Raw genomic sequence first — 24,664 nt, 5'->3', positions numbered from 1 at the left:
CTGCATCATTGACTGCTTCCTTCTGCCTTTTACTGAAGCACTTTGTATTTTTCACTTTAAAGTTACACTTTATTATACATTTCTGACAGTGCCTCGATTCAGGCTGGAGACTGCACATTGCTCACAAGCTACACCACAATACTGGAAAACCTCAACCTCCATAAGCTTGGGTTGACACTTGAAGTAAAATAAGGGGAAAAAATACACCACTGAAAAATAATACCTTTAAAAAGTCACCTTTCTGATAACTGAACATTTTTCAGTCAATTCAAAGGGCTCTTATGTAGTGTAGTCATAAAGCAGACAGCAAGGTAAGATTCTTAACAAAAGGACCAAATAAGCACTAACCAACACTGTAAAGAGAACGATGAGGCTCAACTGAGTACCACCACATCTGTTTGCAAGGAACACTGGCAAAACACCCAGAAGAGCATAAAGCAACCAACACTGACAGTTAAACCTGCCAAAGCTGCTAAATCAGGATGTAAGAACTGAGCAAAACTACATGGATTAAATTTTTTAGGTTTACGCTTATGTAAAGAAACATCTCAATTGTCTATCTATATATTCAAAATATGAGTGTATTTCAAGATTTTAAAGTAATGCAGAAGAATGTAAGAACAAGAGAAGAATGGCAAAATAATTTCCTAGCATTACTTGCACTCTGTGCACTTTTACATAATAAAGGAAAACAAAGGAGCAATTCTTAAGCATGAATGTTCACGAATCAGTACATCTTAGAAAACATAAGAGATTTGCAAACTGATTTTTTCTTCCCACTGGAATACCTAGCAATGACTGGGTTTTCAGAAGTCATCTCTATCACATACGATTTCAGAAGGTTTTCAAACATACACATTATGTTGGCAGGCCAAGCCTGCATTGTCTGCATCATTATCAACAGTACTGCCTGCTGGACTTCACTTTCTATGAAGTTCTCAGATGCTGTGACATAACACAGCCGATGTTTCCACCTCATTGACAATTCTTTCATTGTTTTCTTTGATGGAGTTTTCCACCATTTTGGAACAACTCAGCATTGATTACTGATACAGAGGTGCTGGAGATATGAGCAGAGACAAAAGAACAATGCTGAATTCAAACAACAGTTCCCAATTTACATCCAACATAACCTGTACTGGTTAAATAGATGTCTCATCAGCAAAGGAATTCCACAGCACAGCAAGGTGGCAAACAGCTCAGTATGCTGAACATCCAAGTACTGGGGGTTTGTTACCTACCTGAAGGTCATAACAGTGATGTTACAAACTACAGGGGAGTACACACTGACCAGCACCACACAGCACAATGATGAAGAAATTGCTGAGGCCACCAGCAGAGCTGCAGCTCTAGGCCTCCTCTTTTTGTGGGCAGCTGGCACTAGGAAAGGACAGAACAGGGAAATGGGACTGAACCTAAGGGTTGGCAACCAAAGTAGGAGAAGCAAAGTAGAGAATTTTGTACCAATCAGATAAGAGCAAGAGGTCAGTAGCAGAGTGGTTGTATCACTGTTAATAGCTGTCGTGACCAATTGTGTTCTTCCTGTGTAGAACAAATTTCTCTACACAATCAACAAGAGTTCAAAATAAAAGCTACTCCAGAATCAGTGCTGGTTGTCCATGTTAGATGAAACAAAGTAGAAAGTACCAATGCAGCTCCATCCAGAATCTCTGTACCTACACATGGCCTCTCCACTCCCACCAAGGGCAATCACTACAGCTCTAGACTGGCCCAGGAGCCAGTTTCAAACCTACCACTCCTTGCATTGCCACGAGTCTTCTGTTCAGCCACAGCAGGTTTCTCTTTAACCCCTTTGCCCTCACACACAGCCAGAGCACAGTAAGGATCAACTGAGAGAAGAGAAAGGCAAGACGAGGAATGTCACTGGACCTCTCCCTGTAGTAGTCACTGTGTTTTGTGTTTGGCTCCAGGACCATGGGAGTGAACATGAAGACACTGTGATGGCCCAGGATGAATTTAGAACACACACTCTGCTTTTTTCTTACAAATATCCCAATACTATAAAGATCTGGAAACAATCCTAAATCTTGCTCAAAACAGAAATAAATAACTCAAAGAGCTCCTTCAGTTTGAAGCACTAAGAAAAAACTGCTCTGATCTGTAGTTACAGAGACAAAATAGAGAGGCACCTTGTGATTTAATGCCAGGTATTTATCAGTGATGATCCTAGATAAGCAGTACAGTGACTGTTAGCTGTTGAGCTTAAGAGATATTTAGCAAAAGATGCCTCATCCAAACATCTTGGTAAAATTTAACTCAAGAAGTTACATTCACACCTGCCTAATATTGTTCCTTGCAGCCATAACCAAAATATTCTTGGATACCTGTTCTGAATTATTGCAGTAGTCTAAGATGCTAAAAATCTTGCCACATCCTACCCTGAAGGTGTAGCACTTTCCCACCAAGGATACTTTAGTTTGCTATGAAATTAATCAAAGTGATAGGTATGAAGAGAAGTTTAATTAATGCTTTCTGGAGATTTCTGGGAGCTGGATTTGAAAGGAGAAAGAATCTCTCCTGGGAGCAGTGGATGCCAGAAAATGGTCCTCTGCTCAGTGCAGCAACCTCAGTCCTTCACCCTTGTTTCCCATTTTATCCTTTGCTTCCATGCATGCAGCAGCAGCAGCAGCACACGTAAAGCAAATCACCCTTCCTTCCCCCTGGGTCCTGGAACAAGCCACAGCCCAACAGCAAAACCACTAAAGAGCACACACAATTCCCTCCCTTGGGAGATGAGAGAATGAACTGCACATGGTCTAAGCCACTGCTAAATCTTAGTACATAGCTGGAGGTACATATGCCAAAGGGGGAGCCTTAGTTAAGAATCTACACAGAAAAGCTGAGAACAGGTAGGTTTCACTGTCACTGCCAAAAAGCACAAAACAGCATCCCCTGAGATGAGGAACCTGCTCACCAAAAGAGATTCCGGGTTACAGAGAATCTGCCTGGCCAATTCACAAGCCACCTGCTCTGAAAGCTATTCATGTATAAATGTATAAAATATATATGTATATTTATACAATGCATAAATGTCTCTTAAGGCAGAGAAGGATTTAGTGTTCATAGTAAATATATGATGTACATCCACTACTGGCACCTTATACACGCTGAAGGCAGTCTGGAAAACAAGAAGGCAGAATGTGGAATCGACAGGTTTTCAAAGATTACTTAGATGATCAGTTCCTAATAGAGCAAACCAAATGTAAAGCTCCAGAGCTCATTAACTTCAAAAAAACTGAGTCTAAAATGCTCCCAAAGTAAACAGCTTGAGTCCTACTTAACTGAGGAAGCCAGAAAGCTGAAATGTGCCACTGTATCTGACTGGAGATAGTTTTACAAATTGCCTGAATGCAGTACAAGGGTCAGCAAGAACACACAAGCCCTGAAAAGACTGAAATGTACCCCAGCAAAGGTAGCAGACAGCACACCATTGCTAAACTACTCATGGCATTGAACTGGGGATCTTGGGAGAAAATTACGAGCTCAGCCCTGTAAAGGGCTACTCCGGCAGCTTGGAGAGCGACTCCTGTGCAACCATTTATAAGCAGCCGAATGTTTTTTCTGGTAGGGCTCAGAAAGCATTTCCAACATGGTGTAATTGCTTGCACGCTTATTGAAGACAGGGAAGAGGGCAGGAGCAGGGTGATTAAAAGGAAAAAAAAATCTGTTTACAGCATTGTGCTGCTTTTCAAATTATGTTTTCTTACACGGCTCCAGTTTTAGGCACAGCTCCTGAGTTTCAGGCTAATGTAATCCTGCTGCAAGTATCGCAGTGGAGAATCTGACTTCATGTGCTATGGCATATATTGTTGGTGGCTCTGTTACTGCATTTTACAAGGTCATTTTTCTTGGTGTGGGAACACTGTTATTCTTGGTGTGCAAGGCCTGCTATGGAAAAATCAGAAGTGAAGGGGATAAACTTCACGATGAAATATTTTCTCTCAGAATGAGAGCACAGATTTTAGAGCATCATAAAGTATTAAAAATGTCTTCCAAAATTTATGCTCAAGCCTTCCCTTGGTTTTAGAACTATGTAAAAAGATAAAAACATACCCAAGCTGCTTTTTTCCATCTCTTAATATAGCTTCATTTGCTCTTCTTCAGAAAAGAAAGTTTGTACTTCTTTATTTCATAAATATGCTCCAGAACAGCTTCTGGATGATAATTAAATTAGACCTAGCAGAATTCTCAGCAGAAAAAATCTCCCCCCTCCCCAGTTCCCATTTTTTTTTTCCTGTCAGAAGAGATGGAAGTAAGGGAATAAAATCTGACTGAGAAACACAAGGCTGATTCCCTCTCATAACTCAAGACTGTGAGCTATTTTACAGCTCCAATGTGGATTTCCCATTTTGTGCTCATTTGCCCTGCCAAAACCCAGTTCTAACAGCAGCAAGAAACCGCAGCCACATGGAGGTCCAGCAACCATCACTGCAGCAGTGAACCGAGGGAGCCTGTGCTTGTACCTCACCCATCCCAAGGAGGACCTCAGGACTACATCAGGATTTTCTCCTCTCTGCTGCTCCTTCACAGCCAATCACAGTGGCACAAGACAATCCCAGACATCTGGAATCTCTGAAGACACACACAGCATGGAGAAGGGCACCAAAGGGAAAAAAAAACAAGAGGGAGGAAAAATAACTTGCTTAATTTTAGGGTGGAAGGTTTTTTTTCTATATTTCTTTCACCTCTCAGTCCAATTAATTTTTGTGGGCAGCTGGCACTAGGAAAGGACAGAACAGGGAAATGGGACTGAACCTAAGGGTTGGCAACCAAAGCAGGAGAAGCAAAGGAGAGAGTTTTGTACCAATCAGGTAAGAGCAAGGGGTCAGTAGCAGAGTGGTTGTATCACTGTTATAGCTGCCGTGACTAATTGTGTTCTTCCACTCTTCGAAATGAAAGACCAAAAGAAAACAAAAACTATCCTACAAAATCCTTCCTTCATTTGAAGGACCGAGGGATGGGAGAAAGAGAAGCTCTTCCTCTCTTACTGAATCAGACTTCAAATGCTTACAAGTGTTTTAGACTATTTAAATCTCCAATAATATTTTAAGATTACTAAGGATCCTTCCTGAATTCATTTTATGTAAAAAGGATTCAATTCTGACTACCTCATTTGTGCAAACAGACTGCCTAAGTCCTAATACACCATATCCTCTGTTTGATAATTGCCAGGGACTTTTGATACAAATTTGCCATGTCAAAAGACATCTAATAAACAGTTGTTGAGAAGATTACTCTTTCCTGTATTTGCCACACTTCTTGAAGTGAAATTTCATCAAATGCAACACTGATCTACTCACTTGTCACAATCACTCCTCTCCACAGATGTACCAGGACAGAAAAACCCTGAGAGATGTCTCAGTGCTTATATCAACAAGTCTGAGTTTGTGCAGTTTCCTTTCCCACACTGATTCTCTCCCTGTGAGTGCAGTGCACCAGGATTTTTGCATTTACTTCAGCACGTGCCATGATACAGCCGAAAACCTGCCAAAATCAGAAGATCCCAGTGCAAACTTCTCATTGAGATTTATATTGTGATGCTCTGAATGGAAGAATCTGCCTGCTTAAGTGCAACTTTCTAAAGCAATAGAATCCAGCTAGCAACAGAATCCCTGGAAGTTACACCAGAAAACTGATAGACTTCCATCTGTTTAACCAATTGCTCTAATCAATATCCTTTCCCCCCGTAACGTTTTGTACAGATGTTGTCTGTCAAATACATAACTGCAGAATCAATGGAGTTGGGAGGTATCTAAGAATTTCAATTCTACAAATGGCAAAACTTTATGAAAATATGAACTGCTAAAGCTATCATGGTGCTTAGAGGCACAGAGTTTATTAAGGTAATCTGTAAAACATCACCGAACAGAAAATATTCTTGAAGTCAACAATCTACAGGTTTTCATGAGACAGCCAACTACAATGATAATAATCCAGGATAATTATCTGAAGATGATTTTCCTTGTTTCACCCTAACCTTACAACAGTGCTCTAAAAGGAGCTCCTCAGGGAAATGGCATCACCCAGAGTTCCCACTTGCCCAGATGTTTCTCTCATTATGTTACAAGCCTGTCAAGAAAAGGCAAATTCAGGGTTATTCTAATGATAGCAAACACCTCATAAAAAAACCTCTCCAAATTTACTTTTCCAAGGAACATCATTTAAAAAGGCATTCCCAGTGCCCACGAGAAAAGAAAGCATCATTTATAAAACATTATTACCAGAAATCTTGCAGATATTAAAAAAAAACATCCTGGAATGTCAAGCCGGTGATAAAACTGCAGCGACAGCGTGGTGGGGCCTTACCCGCAGTGCATGGCTCAGCACGCCTAAGCAGCACTCCCACCAAGTCCAGCAGGAGGTTTTCTGAGTTAGGGGGACCTGACTGCAGGCTGAGACTGGGATGTTGAGCCTGCAGCTCTGGCTTCCCTCCTGTGGCTAGTGGGTTCATTTTGTGGACCACCAGCTGGGGATCCCATGCATACAGTGACCAGCACAGCCTGTACTCTCCTTACTTTTCCAAGGCTTTTATACTCTGCTGGTGCTGTGATTCTTACCTAGATGATGGATGGTTTACATAAAGTTATGGTGATAATAATTATGACATTTTTTGGTCAGTTTATTGCATGACTTGGTAGTTGATTTTATTTACCACTTGGATGGCGGAGAAGAGATTTGGCCAGGGCACATGCAACTGACCAGAGATTTACAAGCTTTGTCTGCAGATGTCGGTGATTCTGCAGCTTTGATCACTGTCTCCAAGTATTATAAAAAATGGCAGCATATGATACTGAATAAAAAGAACGACCTGCAAAAATACCGAAAAAGAACAAAAAAAAGTCCTTCACCTCTGTCGGACACAATGCACAGTGGAGTTTCATGGGAGAAGTCTTTCAAAAGACTGGAATGGGCTAGCTGGGTCACAAGCACCGTCCTTCACATCACAAGCACTTACGACCCTAAGTTTCTTGCCTGTTTCAGGACTGTCTCTTGATGCTTTCCAAGGAAAGCCATACACTTATTTCCAGTATTTCCTGAGGCTATACACCTATTTGTTCCCCTCTCACCCTGTGCCCCCACGAAGGGATGCCCCGGGTGGCACATGCCGTGCCTGACACGGCTGCTTCCCTCCCTTGCCTGCCCCACAGGCTCCCCAGGTGCGCGGGCCGTCGTCCGCTGCGGGAACACGCGTGGGAGCCGCCCCGACGCCTCTCGCATGGCATCGAACCGCGGCGCCGGAGCAGCTCTGCCTTTGCCACCGCTGCCCCCGACAGCGAAAAGCCAAGGAGGGCGAGGGCGAGGAGGGACACCCCGTGAGCGCCCGGGGAAAGCCCTCGGGCGGGGGAGCCCTCGGGATCGGGACGGGCGCGGGCGGCTGAGAAGGAGGAGGGGAAGGCAGACGGGGCAGGTGCACGGCGCCGGCTCCCGTCAGCTCGGCCAGCCCCGCGCTGCCCGGCCGCCCCCGACGGCCCCGGGGGACGCGGGAGGGTGGTGGGGGAGGCGGGGCGGCACTCACCTGCCGCTGGCTGTGGTTGCCGGCACCTGTGGGGGCGTGGGGCTCTCCGCCGCCGCGCAGCACGGTGATGTGCAAGGTGAGCAGGAGCAGCCCCAGCAGCAGCAGCAGCTCGGCCGCCAGCCGCACCATCCTCTTGAGCCGGGCGGCTTTAGGGCCCCGCGGCGGCGGACGCGGAGGAGGCGGAGGAGGCGGAGGAGGAGGAGCCGCGGCCGCCGCCGCCGCCGCCGGGGCCGCCGCCGGAGCGGCCCCGGCGGCGGCCCCAGGAGCCGCAGGACGGGCGGCGGGGACCGCGCCGCTCTCGGCGTCGGTGGGGCGGGCGGCGGGCGCGGGGCAGCGGCGGCAGCAACAGCAGCAGCAGCAGCAGCGGGGGCCGCCACACCACGGCGGAGCCACGTCGGGGCGGGATGCCGCGGCGGCGGCCAGAGTCCCGGCGCTGCCCGGCGGCGGGCGGCAGGTACCCGAGGCCGGCGGCGTCTCTGCGGGCAGCCCTGCAAGCCAGAGGCACCGCGGGCCGTCGGAAGGAGGGAGCGGGCGGCCGAACCCCCGCCGCCTCGGGGAGCCGCGGCCGGCGGAGAGCAGCGGGTTTCGGCGGCCGGCGGGGACACGCTGCGAGGACGGGGGGAGCCGGGAGTGTGTGTGCGAGGGAGAGGGAGGAGGGAGGAGAGCGAGGCGGGGGAGCCGGGGACGAGTCTCACATGGCGGGGGAAGCCGGGACGCTCCGAGGGGAGGAGAGAGCTCGGGGCTATCGCCTCCCTCCGCGCGCGGGGATGGGGGTGGCCCCTGAACCAGCTTCCCCCGCTGCCGCCGCCGTGTCCTCGCCCGCCCCGCCGCTCCCCCCTCCCCTCCCGACGCCCGTCGAGGCGTCGCCCTGCCCTGCCCGCCCCGCCGGGCCCGCGCTGCTCCGGCCCCTCGCGGTGCGGGGGCGACCGAGTGGGGCGCGCCGCGACCGCCGCCGGCTCCCAGCCCTCGAGCTGCGAGCTCCCCGGGGAAAAAGGGGCAGATTGCAGCTTCCCTCTCCCGTCCCCCTTCCTCTCCCTCTCTACCCTCTGGCTCAGCCGTGGGAAATGGGATAGGGGGCGGAGGTCGAGGGGCTGCAAAAAGCTTCAGCTGCCCGCTGCCCTCCCGGGGGGCTGGATACCTGGCTCCATCTCTCCTCTCTCTTTCCTCCTGTGCCGTAGGGCTGGCAGGGGTAGCGCCGCACTCTCTCCTGCCACCGTGCGTGCGTGTTTGCAAGCGGCTGCCGCTCCTCCTGCCTGCTGCTGCGTCCAGACCCACTTTCTCGCCCCCTCGCTCTGTGTCGGGAGAGGTACGTGTCGGATGCTTTTATACTGCCCTGCCTCCTTCCCCTGCTCCCCCCCTTTTCCTTCGCCCTCTCTGCAGCTCCTGCTCCAGCCTAGCGTGTCCCCCCCAACTCTGCTCCCCTCCTCCCCGTGCCGACCTGCTCCTCTCCGTGCCCTGCTTTGCCAGGACACCCCTTCCCACACACGGCTGCACCTTGCATCCCGACTGCGATCTCTGCTCGGCTGGGATGCATCTGCCCTGGAGAGACACGTCTCTTTCAGTTGGTCTCTGCGTCCCTAGCGGGACTCCGGTCGGAGTTTGACAGTCCTTACTTTTCCTCTTGGTTGAGTACTGTGGAAAAACCTTTCTCTCTCAGATGGGAGGACCTCAAATTTAAAAGTAATGTGGACTTGAAAATATGTGAAAATGAGGGTTGGATTATCACTTGCTATAAGTCGGTATCTCAGCATCTGGTCTGAGGGAGCTGGACCTCTTTGTGGGTGCTCAAGGTGCAGCTCAGTGTAACAAGAACAAACACAGCTCAAATCAACTTGAAGCATAAATAAAACCACCTAATAAAAAAATGGAAGTTTTGGAATCTTTGTTGTCATTCTTGCGCAATTGGGAATGTTATGTGTAAAAATGAGGATACAAACAGTCTGTGAGTACGTGACAGCTGAGAGGCTGAATTGGTCTAAAATGTCTAAATTGGGGAAAAATGAAACTTTTTCATCTGGAGACCAGTGTCCTCAACAGGGTTTCCTGCAAGGTGAGGGTGAGGTGTTCTTCCAGTGTGCAGTGCTAGCTGGGACAAGGCACATCATGGGAGCCTTTGCCCACAGTGTGCCCTGGAAAACTGGCACTTTTGAGGCATGAGGAGAACCAGGGCTCACTGGAGGTTCCTTGCAGGTCTTGGAGCGTCTGAAGGCTGTGTGAGGTCATGAGTGAGTCAGAATGATGTCTCGTACTCTTCAACTGATAGCCACTGTCAATGATTGCACAGAAATCAGGCAAGAATAGAGTTAATATAATTACACTGGGGTATCACTAAAGATGTGACCAAAAGCCGCAAGCCCCAAACCTTCAGATTTAAGGATTTTCAAATCCACAGACATACTCCATGTTAGCACTGCAGTGGGAATGATCCACACAGATGATTGTGCAGGGCAGATGATTGTCCCATGGGTCTGCCCTGAGTGTGTCAGAGGTACAATTCTTGTGAAATCACTTCTTGAAAAATACCCGGTATGGCACTGATGCTCTTGGATCATACAGAACTATTCAATACTGCATAAAGCCATAACAGCCTGTGGGACTGTCACATGGCTTTTAAAAATGTGGTGCCTTTTTTTTTTTTTTTTGCTAATCAAAATATTGAGAAGATAAAAACACTGATTGTACTTCAGTTGTCATCGCTTGGCCTTGGCTCTCCTCCTGCCACCCTTGCTGTGATCCTGGTGGCAGTGAGCAGAAGCAGGGCAGCTACAGGAGGCAGGCTTGGCAGCCAAGAGGCACAAGTGTCCTGGTTATCTCTGGAAGAGTACAAGACATCAATCTGACTCGCTCATGACCACAGCCTTCAGGTTTGCCAAAGTCTGACCATACCTAGTGGCTGTCAGTGGATTCCAGCTGTTGAAGAAAAGTGGAAACTTGGCACATGAGTTCTGTATTTCAGAGCTTAATAGTACCAGTCGACAGCCAGAGCAAGACTGAAGGCTCGTAATGCAAAACAGTCTGAGTGACAGTCTGGTTTGAAACACACACATAGATCTGCTGCTGAGCTCTAGGTAATGCAAGTTCTCCCTTGCCTTATGAAACTGAACCCAAAGACATCTTTAATCCAGATGAGATGGGCCCGTACTGGTGTGCATCTCCTCGTGGCACATTAATGCATTGAGCTGTTGTGCAAAGCTAGGGAGGGACAGAGCAGTGCTGCTCTCAGCTGCAAGTGGATGGCAGCGAGGAACCAAAGCCTCTTCCCACTGGAAAAAGTAGGTGCAAAAGTGGCACTTGGGAATGGCACTGCTGCCTGTGTGGCTGTCTGGGGCAGCGAGGCAGGAGTGGGCATGCACGTGCTCTGGAGATGTCCCTTTAAATTCACAAACACTCTTCAGTCAGCAGATAACTTCATCGATGAGTCCAGATGGCTGAATCAAGACCTGTAGGGGAGACGGATTTAAAAGCAAAGGGGAAAGTTCTCTTTTCCCAGCTGGGTGGACACTTGCTCAAGCAACCACCATTTAGTCCCTGGAAGATGAAGTCAGGGTTCGTCAGGAGGAGGAGATCCATAGCTAGCATAAGGGGGATACTGCTCCTGGAATGTGGTTGTGGGCACTCAACAGGGAGGTGGATCAGCAAGTGGGTCTGACAGTGGTGCTGGGATAAAAGAGGTGTGTTCCTGTGATAGCTCTCTGTAAAGTTTCACACCTCACACTTCACCTCTCCATGTCCAGCTTTTACCTTCCATTTCTCTTCCCTCCAGTGATAAAGGCAGACTCAACTCCTGTTGCACTCCCAGCTTCTTGCCAGTGCCAGGGGAAATAGCAAGAGCCATTGGGAAAAGAGCCCAAGCTCTTTGATGACCATCATAGTGCCCAGTGAGGTGGTGTAGCTCACCTCATGTGATGGCAGTCAGTAAGCTATGGGAGGTCCTCTGATACCCTGCCTCTCACACACCTCACAGATCCCATGTTCCTCGTCGCACAGCTTCAAGAGCGAGTATTGGCTGTCCATGTTGCAGCCTCCACCACGGGGTGAGGACTCTCTCCTGGGAGGTGTTTCAGGAGCCTGTTGGCTACAGCTATGACACTGCCAGAAGAAGGGCCCAGGGTCTCCCTTACACCAGCCTGCCAACAAAGATACCACTGTACCACCTTCAGTGCTCCAGGCCAACAAACTTTGTCCAGGGCTGAATTTGTCATATCCTTGCTGACATGTCCTGATGGTGATGCTCCTGTCTCCTGCTGTAGCCATCGCAGCTTATCACCCCATGTACTGTCCACCACACTGCCTGGGGCCAGCCCCTCTTCATCACTGTGCAGGAACCTACAGTTGGTGTTGAGTCCTGGAAACCAAAGTATTGCCTGACACACAGCACATTGCAGAGGCTGGGTGGTCCTAGTGACTGAAATGAACATTTCGGTTCATTTCATTGATTGTACCTGGTCAAGTGTGAAAAATCCTCACTGGATGAGTGCCACCAGGTGACAACCTTCAAGGCCAACATGAAAATCCTGGATAAGAAGGGGAGAGAAAAAAATTAGTATGATATAACATAAACCAACATAACTTGCTTCATATGCTTTATCTCAGAAGTGAGAAGGACCACTGGGCTTTATGTCACGGTATCAAGACTCACTGGGGTCCCATATTGAAACAGTCCCAGCAATTAAAAATTATTGGTGTTTACCTCATTGTCCACTTTACTCCTTTACTGTCCATCCTGGTATTGCTCCAGTACTGTGAAGGCATCCTGTCTGTAAGATCTGACAGCTTTTCAGAGAAGCATTGCTGGTCCTCAGCCTCCACCCACTTCCAGGATGCTGTTGTTTCATCTTTAAGCCTGGGGGTTGCTTTAAATTTATCAGGGATGAAAACCTGGCTCCACTGAAGTCCTTGGCAAAGCTCCCATTGACTTCAGAGGAGCCAGGATTTCACCCTAAAATGCTTTGTAGATTATTGGTGAATGGAAAGCATACGTCTGGCTTCTCCAGTGTTATTATTGTTAGTGGTGACCTCTGCTCTGGCAAGCATTGAGCAAGGCTGGGTTGAGATAGATGGTTAAAGCTTTCCCTACCTCTTCCCCTGCTTCCTCACAGGGGCTTTGCTTTATGGCTCATCATCTTGGATGCTGCTTATAAAGGAATACCTTCCTGTCGCCCGCCAGCCAGTGGAATTTAATGCCTGTTTGCCCACATTCCCCTTCCCCCAACACCAGCAGATCAGCAGATAGGAGACAGAATGGCTGATTAGCTTTCTAGCTCCAACCTCTTAGCTATAAGCTGCAAATGCACACACAAGGGTCTTCTCTCAAAAAAAAAAAAAAAAAAAGAAAGAAAAAAAAAAAAAGAAAAGAATAACATTCCCTTGCAGGCAACCTAAGTCTTTCTGTGACTCATGGTTCCTTTATCTCAATAAATTACTACTTGAATAGTAACCACCCTCTTTTTAAAAGAACTGATTAACTTAGAGTTCTCAATTTTCCTGCTTCTCCTTCTCCACTGGTGCTTTTCTTCCTGTCTACATATTTTGCCACCAGCTGGGGTCAAGATTTCTGAATTCTGCAGTGCCTGTGTGACAGGCTGGAAATTCAGCAGCCACTTTATTAAAAATTGAAGCCAAACCGGAAATGTATAACAAGTCTGGATTATGGAATAGGGAAATGGAGAAAACAGAAAAAACAGTCCAGTCCAGTTTCCCAACTGCTAAGTTGGGTTTTTTAATACCAAATTCTCTTTATTTTACACTCTGCCACATTTTCACTTTTCAATATGCTGCACATTTTTGTACTGATGATGTGCAACTGCACTGGAACATTTGCCAAGCTGTGGCAGTATGAGACTGTGGGAACCAGCATGCCAGGCAAGGTTTTTCAGAAGTGCCCAAAGACTCTGAATTCTGCTGACTTTCATGAGAGCTTGCCACAAGGCAAATTTGCCTCTTTGGAGAAATACAGTGAAACCAGCAAACGCCTTTCCTCTGAAGAGAGTTTTAGCACTGCAAAAGTGCCTGGGTTGGGTGCAGTGAAGCTGAGTGTTTCAAACAGAGTAAAGGCTCCAACTCTGGATTGATTTACCATTGTTCCTGGTGGTTTTCTGGCAGCAGTGACCCATGCGACAGAGATGGCCCCCTGGCCTGGAGCAGGGAGGCAACCCCCTGTTTTGGCAACAGTGAGCCATTAGATTGGCTCATCCACTAACTTGACTCAGCCAAATTTATCTCTAAATTCAAATTATTACATAAAATAAATAAAGCTGCAGCTCACCCTGTGCTTACACAGGCTGTCTGTGGGTGCATAGCAGTACCCAAACAGGTCTGGTGGGAGCTAAATACAGAGGAAGGAGGTGATCCTGGCATAGCTGGCAGCTGAAAAAGATGTAAATTACCCTAAGGTATTGTTTGACTTAGGCTTGAATTTCTTGATTGCTTCTGATAGCTCTTATCCTCTGTCCAGCAGTGCAGCAGCCAGCGTTTTTGGGAGTTAAAAAAAAAAAAAAAAAAAAAAAGAAATAAACAGAGCAATTCTGCACCTATGGTTTTAAACTCTTCACTTCCGCAGGGAAAATATCACATTATTGGCTTGCAATTGTCTTTTTTCAAGACTGCTTTTGTGACTCTGGAGATCAGAAACTTAATAATAATAATAATAATAATAGAAACATAGGGCCAATTCAGGCTGAAGGACAGCTCTGCAGTAGGAAAGGGAAAAGAGGATTTCATAGTGAATCCTGTGATGGTGGGTGAGATGAAGGCCTGTCTCCTAAAAGAGGTGTTTACCTGTGTCCATTGCAGGAGGACCTTCATTCCCAGAGGTGAAGAAAATAGACCTCATTTCTGAATGACCTCAGGTTTTAAATGTCACCTTGCTTCATCTGCGTGATTTAACACACCTGTAGCACAGCCTGTGCAAAGGGACTTGAAGTCCTGTTAGTGAGCTGCTGCACTGGCACAGGTAGGGATCTGCCTAGTCTAGTTATACCTCCTGGAAAGGGGATCAAGGGGCTTTATTTAATTGATTTTGCTCAGTCAGTTCCTCTGCTTGGTAGCCAACACTTGTGTTTCCTAACATCTTTGTGCAGTGCTTTGTCAAGTCAAAATTATGCCACATCAGTGAAACATTTGGTCTTGAAACCTGCATATTCTAATACTCCAGTAATTAAATACTGAAGTGCTGAATTTACACTAAAATTTCTCAGCCCCATTTTGAGCCAGTGCTTTAGGAACCAAACAGTACTAATGATAAACACTCTCTTCTATAAAGCAAAAGTTTCCAGAGAAGCACTGCACACCACAAGCTGATGTAGGAGAAAAAATTCCCCAATCCTGTCATTAGAGAAGAATTTTGCTCAACAAAGGTGGCAGAAACATGGCGAGTGAGGGTAGCTTCTTTCCCTGCCATTTGCCTCTTTCTCTGAGGGCCATTGGTACACCAAATCAGAGCCTGGTGACAAATGCTGTATTCCCTGCAGAGACATCTGAATGATCTGTGACTGGTCTTTTAAAACACACATTTTTCTGAAATGCAGGAAAAAAGCTTTTATGGAGAGTAAATCTTTGTTCTGCAGGGGTTGTGACAACGAGCCCAGTAAAGGTGTTTGGCTGTAAGGAAACACCATAGAATAGGCTCAGAGTTACTACAGCAGGTGAAGAAATAATTTAAACTAGCAAATGTGTAATGCTTTTTATTAAGTTGCTGAGATGTCAAATTAATTCCTCCTGGACTAAGGATGAGCAGTTGAATTAGATGCTCCTTCCAGCAGGGTTGAAGTGCAGGCTGTTTCTGTGTCCTTCCTTAGTGCAGTGCTTCTCACAGCAGTGCCCATGTCTGCGATACCTCAGTACCTAAAATAATAATCACAAGACTAAACAGTGAGGGACTCCCTGGGGAATGTCCCAGCTAGGAGAGGACAGGAATAACTGGGGAATGTGGAGGATGACTTTATGTCAAATAAGGCAACAGAGAAAGAAAACAGAATCTGGGACCTCTCATGTAAAGTATTTAATTCTAAGAAAACCATTCTCTGCTATCCGACTTCCAGTGTGCTGTCTGGCAAACAAATGTGCACATTGCTGGTGCTCCCAGGCGCAGTTTGGATAGCAACAGCTTCACCTACTGTCCACACTGGAATGGTGGAAGTCTGAGTGGGTCTGAATGAGATGGTCAGAGCACAAAAAGAAGCTGCAGAAAGCTCCAGAGAGCCTTTGCAAAAGCCTGGTTGGTGCATGCCAGTAAATAGCAGGCAGGGAGCACAGACACTCACCAGGCACTGGGGAAATCACACAAACATCTCTCCTGGTCCTGCCAGAGCAGACGTTCTTGGCAAAGCGCTGTGGTTGAATGGAGACACTGGTCTGGGCTGGCTGGAGGCTCCCCTCTACACAGCTGTAATGGTGGCTTTACAGAGAGAGGGAGAGAGGAGGGAGAATGGTTTGAATGTGCAGCATTTTGGTACCTGCAGCTGAGGAAATCACTGCAGATCAAAGTACGTGTTTATTCAAGGCAGCTGGCCTGTCTGTAGAAGATTTTAACTCCTCTAGTAGCCTGAAGACAAGAGCAAGTGTGAAACACAACGGCATGGGAAAAGCAATACCTGGAGCTCCACCTTGCTGACAGAGACAGTTACTTGCTGCTAATGAGCAACTAAGATTTTTCTTCTCTATTCATTAGTAACATCCTTGTGCAGTTGGAATTGGCTTCAGGAGGGGATGCAATGCTACACAAATCCTCATGGGAGGGTTTGAAAGACTGGTACAGAAAAGGGGCACACATCACTGTAAACAGCACAGCCCCCTCTGATAGAGCCTTTATAAAGTTTCTCGTTTTATGCAGTTATATCATGTAACAGTTTATACATTTCAAGTGCATTTTCTTACATAATACCATTCTTTCAAAATGTGACATGTGTGGGCTTATTGTTGCTGTTGAAGCTGCTGGTGTTTTTTTTTTCTGGATAGCCAATCAGTCTGTCCAGCTGGCAGAGCACTTGGGCCAGCTTCTTGCAGTTTTAGTTCCAGAGTCACCTTTTCACAAGATTAAAAACTCTGAGGCAGTTTCTAGCCCTAGATCCACAGAGCAGGTTGTTGATAAGATTGTTGGCTCAAGAAAATAGGAAATTTGTGGCTGGGCCCACTATAAAAGGAAATTCTTTTCCATGATTTACAAATAAATGAACTTCAGCGCAGGTGGGATCAGACTCTGTGTATGAAGAATCTTTTTACTGTATATGGAGATATATACAGTATGAGACATATAAGTAGAGAGATCTTTTTTAAACAAGAATCTACTTGAAACAGATTGAGAAAGGGAGAGAAGGAGGCCGGGAAAGCAAATGAACCCTCTTTTCACTTCTGGTGCTTAAACTCAAGTAGCTTTCTAGTAGATCCCCGGGGGAGTTCTTCTGTAAAATGCTACAATTTACAAGTGGGTTTAACTGTAACATGTTGCTTTTCAACCACAGACAGACAGGAAAAGATCCAATTGACACCTGCATCAGAGAGCAAATGGGACACAAAAGATGAAACTCATTTCAAAGGGTCTATTTGTTTGTCTCTTGTCATGGATTAAACCAGGGGGGCTACTATTTCAGGATGGATTCTGCTCCCATTTCAGTCAATGGGAAAAAAAAGCCTATTTGAGTGAATAATGCAGAACCAGGCCCTTGGCAAAGAAAAGAGCTGGACTTTGCTGAAGTTTTACCGACAATTCTGCAGTAAGGGGGGATATAGTACTTCTGAAATGCTCGACTTTGAAGCCAGATGTTTGAAATTTGAATATTCACACTTGCAGAACTTTAAACAGACCGATGAAAGTTTACTGAAAAACAATTGGGAATACAAGAATTTTTTTAAGAATGCAAAGTACCACAGTGCTTTTTAAAAATAGGTTTTCAATTATTTGATTCAAGTCTAACTCAATTTAGAAAATTCTTCCTGTCTAAAGCAATTTCTTCCTGTCTAAAACAATTTGTGTGTGTGTGTAAGAACAGAGAAAAATTGCTGAAATTATGCTTTTTAGAAATTCAAACCAAAGAAATAAAAATTACTACCTCATTGCCAATAGTTTCATTAAAGGACATAAAGAGATGCCAAAGCAAAAACTCCAAATCCTGAATATGCTTAACAGTTTGTGTGCAGGGGTTGTGTTTACAGAGTTCCCCTAAACACGTGCCCATTTTTGCACTTTCTGTTTTGGTCCCTGGGTGCGACTGAGGTCCTGAGCTGCTTGGCTGCAACCCAGCCCTGCCTGCCCAAAGCAAGAGAAAAAAATCCCTGACACGAACATTTTGGCAGCTCTTTGTTTCAAAGAGAACAGAACTGTGTCTCCTACTTGCTGTCCTTTGATTTTCGTGGATGTGGTGGTGGCCTGGGTTTCCAAATCCCTGTCCCTGCCAAGCAGCAAGCCAGGGTTCTCGTCCTCACCTACCTCTAAACCCCCGGAGCTGTGCCGAGTTTGCTCCACACTTAAGCTTTTGGCTGTGTATTTAATTGCTGGGGGGGCTGTGGGAGTTAGAGCCTGGGCTGTAATCTGCTGCTCTGCTCTCATCATGAATCTCACAATTGCTTTTTTTCTCCTTTAAAACCTTCAAACTTTGAGCTACTTAAGTGTACTGAATTAGTGGGATGTTTTTTAGACTGGCATTGCTAGTGATGACATGTATAGAGGAGATGATGAAGTCAAAGGGGCTCCAAAGCAGAAGGCAAACACTGGTAGCTGCAGATTTTAACTCCCAGCTCTTCAGCTCTGGGCACTCCAGCTTCAACAAAGCTGCATTTGGGAGTGTCAGTCCTGGTGGCATTTGCTGCTGCAGAGCACCCAGAGTCCGGAGGCCACCCCTCAGAGAAGGCTGCAGGATCTGGACTGCGTAGACAACAGAGAAGCAGCTAAACCCCATTTAGTCACAGAGCAGTAGCTCCAGCACACAGAAGATGATGGTGCACAGGTGCTAACTCTGAATTTCCTGCCTTTTGTAGTGAGTACTGTGCCCCCTCCAACCACATAAAAATGCCACTAAGAAGTAATTTCATGTTAAATGCTAGGTTTTGGCATGCATTTACTCACGTGCTTGAAATCTGATTTCTGCCTTTTTAACTCCCAGTTGCTCCTCGAGGCTAAAGGACACAGGGATTTTACATCAGTTTTACTCTTCTAGTTTGAAACTGGTATGACTGGGATGTAGCTGCCCCCTCCCTGCAGGTAGGGATTATGCAAACAAAGTGCTTTCCAACTTGCAGGAATAATCAATACAGTATAAAGCACCTTTTGCTGTTAACCTCCCTTTCGTTAGGGATTTCACTAACTTAACAGTTTCAACTATAAAAAACCCCATACCCTCCAACTGAAATCCATAGAGAATGCATGTGTAAACCAGATACGGGATATAAAAGGACTGGAAGGCATGGTCATTCCTGCTTAAAAATGCAATTAGAGACATTAGGTGTGAAGAGATCAATTGGATGTGTGTGAAATTCAAGCTGCTGATTGTAGACTCATAAACAAAAATAGCGATGGTTAAAGGTGTTGAGCCTGCAACCTGCCCCAAGAATCCCAAGCAAATTCACCTATGTTATTTGACTCCCTGAAAAACTGATTATAACTGGACACCATCTTGGGGGCAAAATGAATCTGTAAATGTTTAAATTGCTCTGGTTTGTCTTCTTCTTGTGGTTATCAAACCTACAGTATCTTTGCAAATTAGGTAAGTACGGCAGCTTTAATTCTGTCTCTAGTAAACACATGGCTGTCCTCTCAGAAGCAGCAGGACTACAAACAGTTCTGAGTAGAGCAGTGGTTATATCTGTAATGGCATCTACTTATTGTAGAAACCAGTATCAAATCAAATAGTTGATACAACCCTTAAAGAAATAGAGGACTTGCAAGAATAATATAAAAAGATATTTGATATCTCTTCAGCCCACTGACATTCTTTGATTGTTTCAGCAAAATACCAGACAAAAGTTACCTGGGCTTGCAGAGAGACTCCTGCTACAGCTGATGACATTGACTGGACAATCAGGGCTGAAAGGGCAAAATTCTGCCACTGACTGAAAATTATTTAAACAGTAAATTTTTAAAAAGTAGACTAATCAGAAAAAATCACATACACATATATGTATATATAAACCTAAGAAGTGATTGCTAAATTTAGCAGGCAACCCAAAACTGATAAAGCTAAACAAAGCTGAAGGAAAGTAGGAATTTTCCCATGTGAGGAGGGACCTAGACGAAAAGTAAGGAAGGAAGCAGACATACAAGTGGATTGAAAAGTAAAACAGCAACTGGTTTGCACAAAGGGAAATTACCTCTTCCATCCTATTGGACAAAGAGAATGCAGCACCATTAATTGACATGAATTCTGGAAGCAAAAAGGACCACACTTTCAAATAAATAATGCCTAACACTGTAGAAATGAGTCCTGGGATTCAGACAGAAGTGTGTTGAAACTAGAAGAACAAAAAATTTCTCAGCAAATCTAAGCATTCCTATGTGACCAAAATCTCTCCCTTGTATAGCATAGTATTAGCAAAATCAGTGGTGTTCCATCTGTTTTTTAATGTGGAATGCTGTATTTGTTTCATATGGATCCCTGTGCAGTTCCTGAGCCTACTGATATTACTTTTGTTTTCTTCAGCTGCCTGTTGCTGCCCCACAGATTCATAAACTACAGGCTGAAAATCTCTTTTCTAAAAGATTTCAACCCTTGAAGCTCAAGACACAATCATCTCAAGACCAATTAAAAAAAAAAACAACTACTGATGGGAGTGGAAAATTCTGCATTGGACTTAATTATCCAGGGCAAGGAGAAAACATCCCTTTCATCCAGGAATTTGGCAATTTTCTATTGTGGGCTACAGTATCTGCTTTAAAGTGAATGACAAAACTCATATTGAAATAAACAGAAGAAGGATTTGACACATGAGGGTTCAGACATTTTGAAGCATCTGATTTGCTGATTGCTGGCAAAAAAAGAACATGGGAAAAACAATTCAGTACTTAGACAATATACTTGCAATGACTGATAAGCCTCTCTCTCCCCCAGAAAACCCAAACCAAGCAAGAAACCTGAGCTGATGTCTCCACAGTGCACATGTGTATTTATGAGAGTAAGTTTGCTTGTTGCTCAAGTGGAAGTCCAGGCCATGCAGAGAAAATACATTTTGTACGTAATTTGGGGGTTTCCTTGAACTCAGGAGTGTGTTTATTGATACATTATTTAATAGAGGAACAGTATAGGAAATAATCAGCACTCGAAAGACTGGTCAAGGCTATCATTACAAATAAACCAGGCTAAAAGACCAATGTGTTAGGCTGACAAACTGAATTTTAAATTAAGTTTAGCTGGAATGAGTTTCTAAAGCTATTTTTAGTCTCAACCATGTGAGAAGCACATGGCTCCATAAATACATTCCCCTCAAGAATTAGTTAATGGGGGTGGGGTGTGTGGAAGGAAACAACCTAAACAATTCATTTATAGTTAATAACTGAGTAAAGAATTTTATAGCTTTGTTTTTGAAGCATTTGTCATTAAAGTGTGTCACTTTTGCAATTACATCTATTCACAGACCAGCGGTGCATGGGACAGTGGCCGATGGGAAGGTTCGAGTCGGCCTCTCCCAGCTGCCCTGGGCCTTCCTGGAGCTCAGAAAGAGGGGCATTGCTCAGCATTTTGGTGCAGCTGTGGTAAGATCTGGCTCTGAAACGCCCCACAAAGGAACCTGCCTTTTCCTTTGCTCTTACAGAGAGGGCTCTGGGAGAATCAGCCTACATGAAACCCTCTGGGCATCGTTTTGGAAAACTGCGCGTAAGCGTAACAGTAAGAAAAGAACAGTCACAAAATAATGCCCAGACATTTTCACCAAATACACAGGGAGGGACCCACTGAATGCCCTAAGCACATTTGGTCCTCCAGCAGAAGAGAGCACTCCCAAGAGGAAGGATTTGTGCAACAGAGTGTTTTCCCAGCTACATCAGCAGCTTCACATAAAACCATAGCTCCTCTACAAACCTCCTCTCCTTTGGGTAGAGATAAAGATGACAAAGGACTTGTGCAATTAAAGAATAACATTATGTCCTCAGCCTTCAAGCATTTCAGTCAGGAGATGCTCCTTAGCTTTAGAAAACAGAATAAAGAGGCAAAAAATAGAGAGAGCGATAACTGGGACTATTTATACTGGTTCATCCCCTGACCTGTGAGGTCACAGGCCAGTTGCTTTGGTGCTGCAGCTCCCTGGGTCTGTTGATGAGTAAATCCAGTCCTGGTATGAGACCAGACATGGAGGACTTGGCTGCTTCTTCATTTTACTTTTTTTTTTCAGTCATTATAGACATCAAATTGCTGTTGTCATGGTGAATTTGGCTCCCAGTCTGGAGGCAACCCTCTGAGGGATCTCCAAGACCATCTGTAGCCAACAGGGTCATGGAGCAAGAGCAGCTGGACCTCTGTGCTGATGAAGGATCTGGAGGAGTTAGCCGTCTGTTCCAGTTTTGCAGATTTGTTATTAATTTTTGTCATGTTGGATGGGAGATGTAAAGGTTTCTCCCTCAGTTTCCATGACTGCTTTGTTACGTGGGATTTTCTCTGGTATATGATCCACATAAACGTTAAAGTAAATGCAGAAATCCAGAAAAGAGACTCCACTAGCTGAAATGGCAATGAACTATAGTTTTTGGCATGCTGAAGCCTGGGTTTCACCTGCCTGCTCTATATGTTCATGTGTGTATCTCTGATTATGGACTTCATTTTCTTAAACCATACAGAGAAGTTTATCTTTGGTTGCTTCTACTGTGGACTACTGGCTTGCCTCCTTTCAACCTACAGATCAAAGACATTATGTAAAAACAGTGCAATTATGACTAAAATAAACACTTTAAACTCTGATACTGTGATTTCATCCAGATTTCTTTCCCCCTAGGTTTGTATTAACACTCATGTGACTCAATCGGCATTGGTAGCAATCCCCTGCTGATCCATCATTTGTACACGGAAGACTTAACTGGTGCAACTTGTATTTTATTTCCTTTTTCCAGCCTGTCAAAAGTACATGCCCTTATGAAATGTACATGTGATACTTAGAAATCAAAAGAACAGCTAATTAATTACATCCCACCTCCTCATATGGAAAATGGATCTAAACTAGCATCTAAAACACAATGTGTTTGCTTTAAATAGCCAAATGCTGAGGGACCAGAGAGATCTGTGGGGAATTTTTGGCACCATATGAAGATTCTTTCAGCCCTCTAATCCCCCACCCTTGAATTCTGTGGTGGGTTAGTAGGGAAAGGATATAAAAATGTGGAATTTTTTTAAAAGGCTTTTCTCTTTGTTTTCTATTCTCTTTGGCTGCACTCTTATATTTTAATACTGTATAATAGTAAGGAACGAGGAGGGTTGTTCAAAAATATTTTTTAATCTTTATTAGAAACAGAACTGCCTTTTGATGCTGCTGGACCACATTTACCTACAAAGCCCTAAAATGGCTGAAAGAACTCCAACCATAGCTTCTACTTAGGGGTTTTGAGGGGTACCCACACAGTCTGAATGACTGCTGGCAGTGGGGAATACCAGGCTCTCACTAAGTTTGTACGTGGCGCTGACCACTTCAGTATCGAGGCATTTCCCTGGGGTCCAAAATTAGATACCAGCATTGCTCTTTTGCTTCGGAAACAAAAAAGATGCTTTGCTTAGGCTTGACTTTTTTCCACTTAACCCCCCTGTCATTAAGGCATATTTTACTTTAATCTACCATAATGGGACAGTGTGATGAATTTAAGGGTTTTGGTGAATGAGGAGGGGATTGCTTATGTATTAATAGCTATGAAGTGGAACAACAGCGAGAAATGGAGTGAACTTCAGTCTTGGCTGTGATGGGAGTTAGCTCTCTTTCCTCCAAGAGCACATGTACATTTGGGCTTCTTTATGGCTCTACACCTAGCCCTTTCAGACTGCATTCTATGGCCTGCAGCAGAAAAGGAAATCTGAAAGTTCAAAAAAAGCTTCTGGAAGGAATAAGAAAGGTACAGAGAATATGAGGGTTTATGATAGAAGGATTCATAATTCAAAAGTATAAAGGCTACCCTATCCTATTCCAGTAGTGGAGGTGGATGCCTGTTTGCTTTTCCTTACTCCCACATGCTGTACAATTCCAGCATCTATTGCCATTTGCACAAATTAACAACAGAGCCTCCTATCACTGGAATTTACAGATTTCTTCCACCTGCAGTCATTTCTATTTCTTACCCAGTTTGTAAAGCATAATCCAACCTCCAATTTCCATGCCATGGACAAGATCTCACATTTCCATAAAAAAGAAGTAAAACTTGCTGCTAATACTTATTCAAACTGATTAGATGATCCCAGTGCCTCATTTAGGCACACAGGCACAGCTTCTGCAAACTGAACTGCTGGCATAATCTCATATCCCATATGGAATGTAACCTCAGACTATTAGGAACATTAATGTAAACTGGCAGTCATATTTAAAAACAAGTAAACAAGAATTAAGGAAAACTATAAAAATTAGACGTGCAATTTTACAAGGAGGAGAATGTGAATGTTCACATGAAAAAAAAAAAAAGAGCAGTATGAAAAGAACGGCAATTTGCCTTATATAATTCAGGAAAATGTCTGGGCTTCTCCGTTCTTATTTTTGATCTTGAAAAAACTTTCTCAGATGATAAGAGAAAAAAAAAATCACTAATATAGAGTAAAAATGCCATTTAAAAATCCCATTAAACATTGTCTTAGACCATATGCATGCTACCTCATGCTGTTTGATGAAGTTACAATAGAATTTTTTTTCTCCCATCGAACAGGGAGAACACAATTCCAGTAAATACTATGTTCCTACCAAAATAAATGGATCAACAGCATGTCACCCTGAATTATCTTGAGAAAAATATCCAGCAGAAGTTATAGCAACATGATAGGTAGGCAGACCAAGTATCTTAAACCAGTCAAAGTATCTATTATTGCTTGTTTTTATCTTTCTCTAAAGGGAAGCTATTTTTGACCTCTAAGGAAGGTCAACAACTTAATTATTGTACTTAAGACAAAGCTACTCTGTGCACAGGAAATGAAAGCTAAAGAGAAGCACTTTGAGAAGAAAGACGTTTTACTCTCTTAAATAAAT

The 24,664-nt window shown here is 44.7% G+C and overlaps 1 protein-coding gene across 1 annotated transcript in view; it reads right to left on the bottom strand.

The window, feature by feature from the left end:
• The window catches only part of ISM1 (isthmin 1), a 40,282-nt gene extending 31,867 nt beyond the window's left edge, over positions 1 to 8,415 (bottom strand). Inside the window, exon 1 of the mRNA XM_068186304.1 lies at positions 7,538 to 8,415. Within this exon, the coding sequence (XP_068042405.1) occupies positions 7,538 to 7,666 (129 nt within the window). The 5' untranslated portion in view covers positions 7,667 to 8,415. The remainder of the gene's footprint in view (positions 1 to 7,537) is intronic.
• Between the last annotated feature and the right edge of the window lie 16,249 nt (positions 8,416 to 24,664).

The sequence above is a fragment of the Anomalospiza imberbis genome, chromosome 3 (assembly GCF_031753505.1).
Source record: "Anomalospiza imberbis isolate Cuckoo-Finch-1a 21T00152 chromosome 3, ASM3175350v1, whole genome shotgun sequence".
In the NCBI taxonomy this organism is placed as follows: domain Eukaryota; kingdom Metazoa; phylum Chordata; class Aves; order Passeriformes; family Viduidae; genus Anomalospiza; species Anomalospiza imberbis.
The sequence above is the reverse complement of the archived record's forward strand: the minus strand, read 5'-3'. Positions and strand labels throughout refer to the sequence as shown.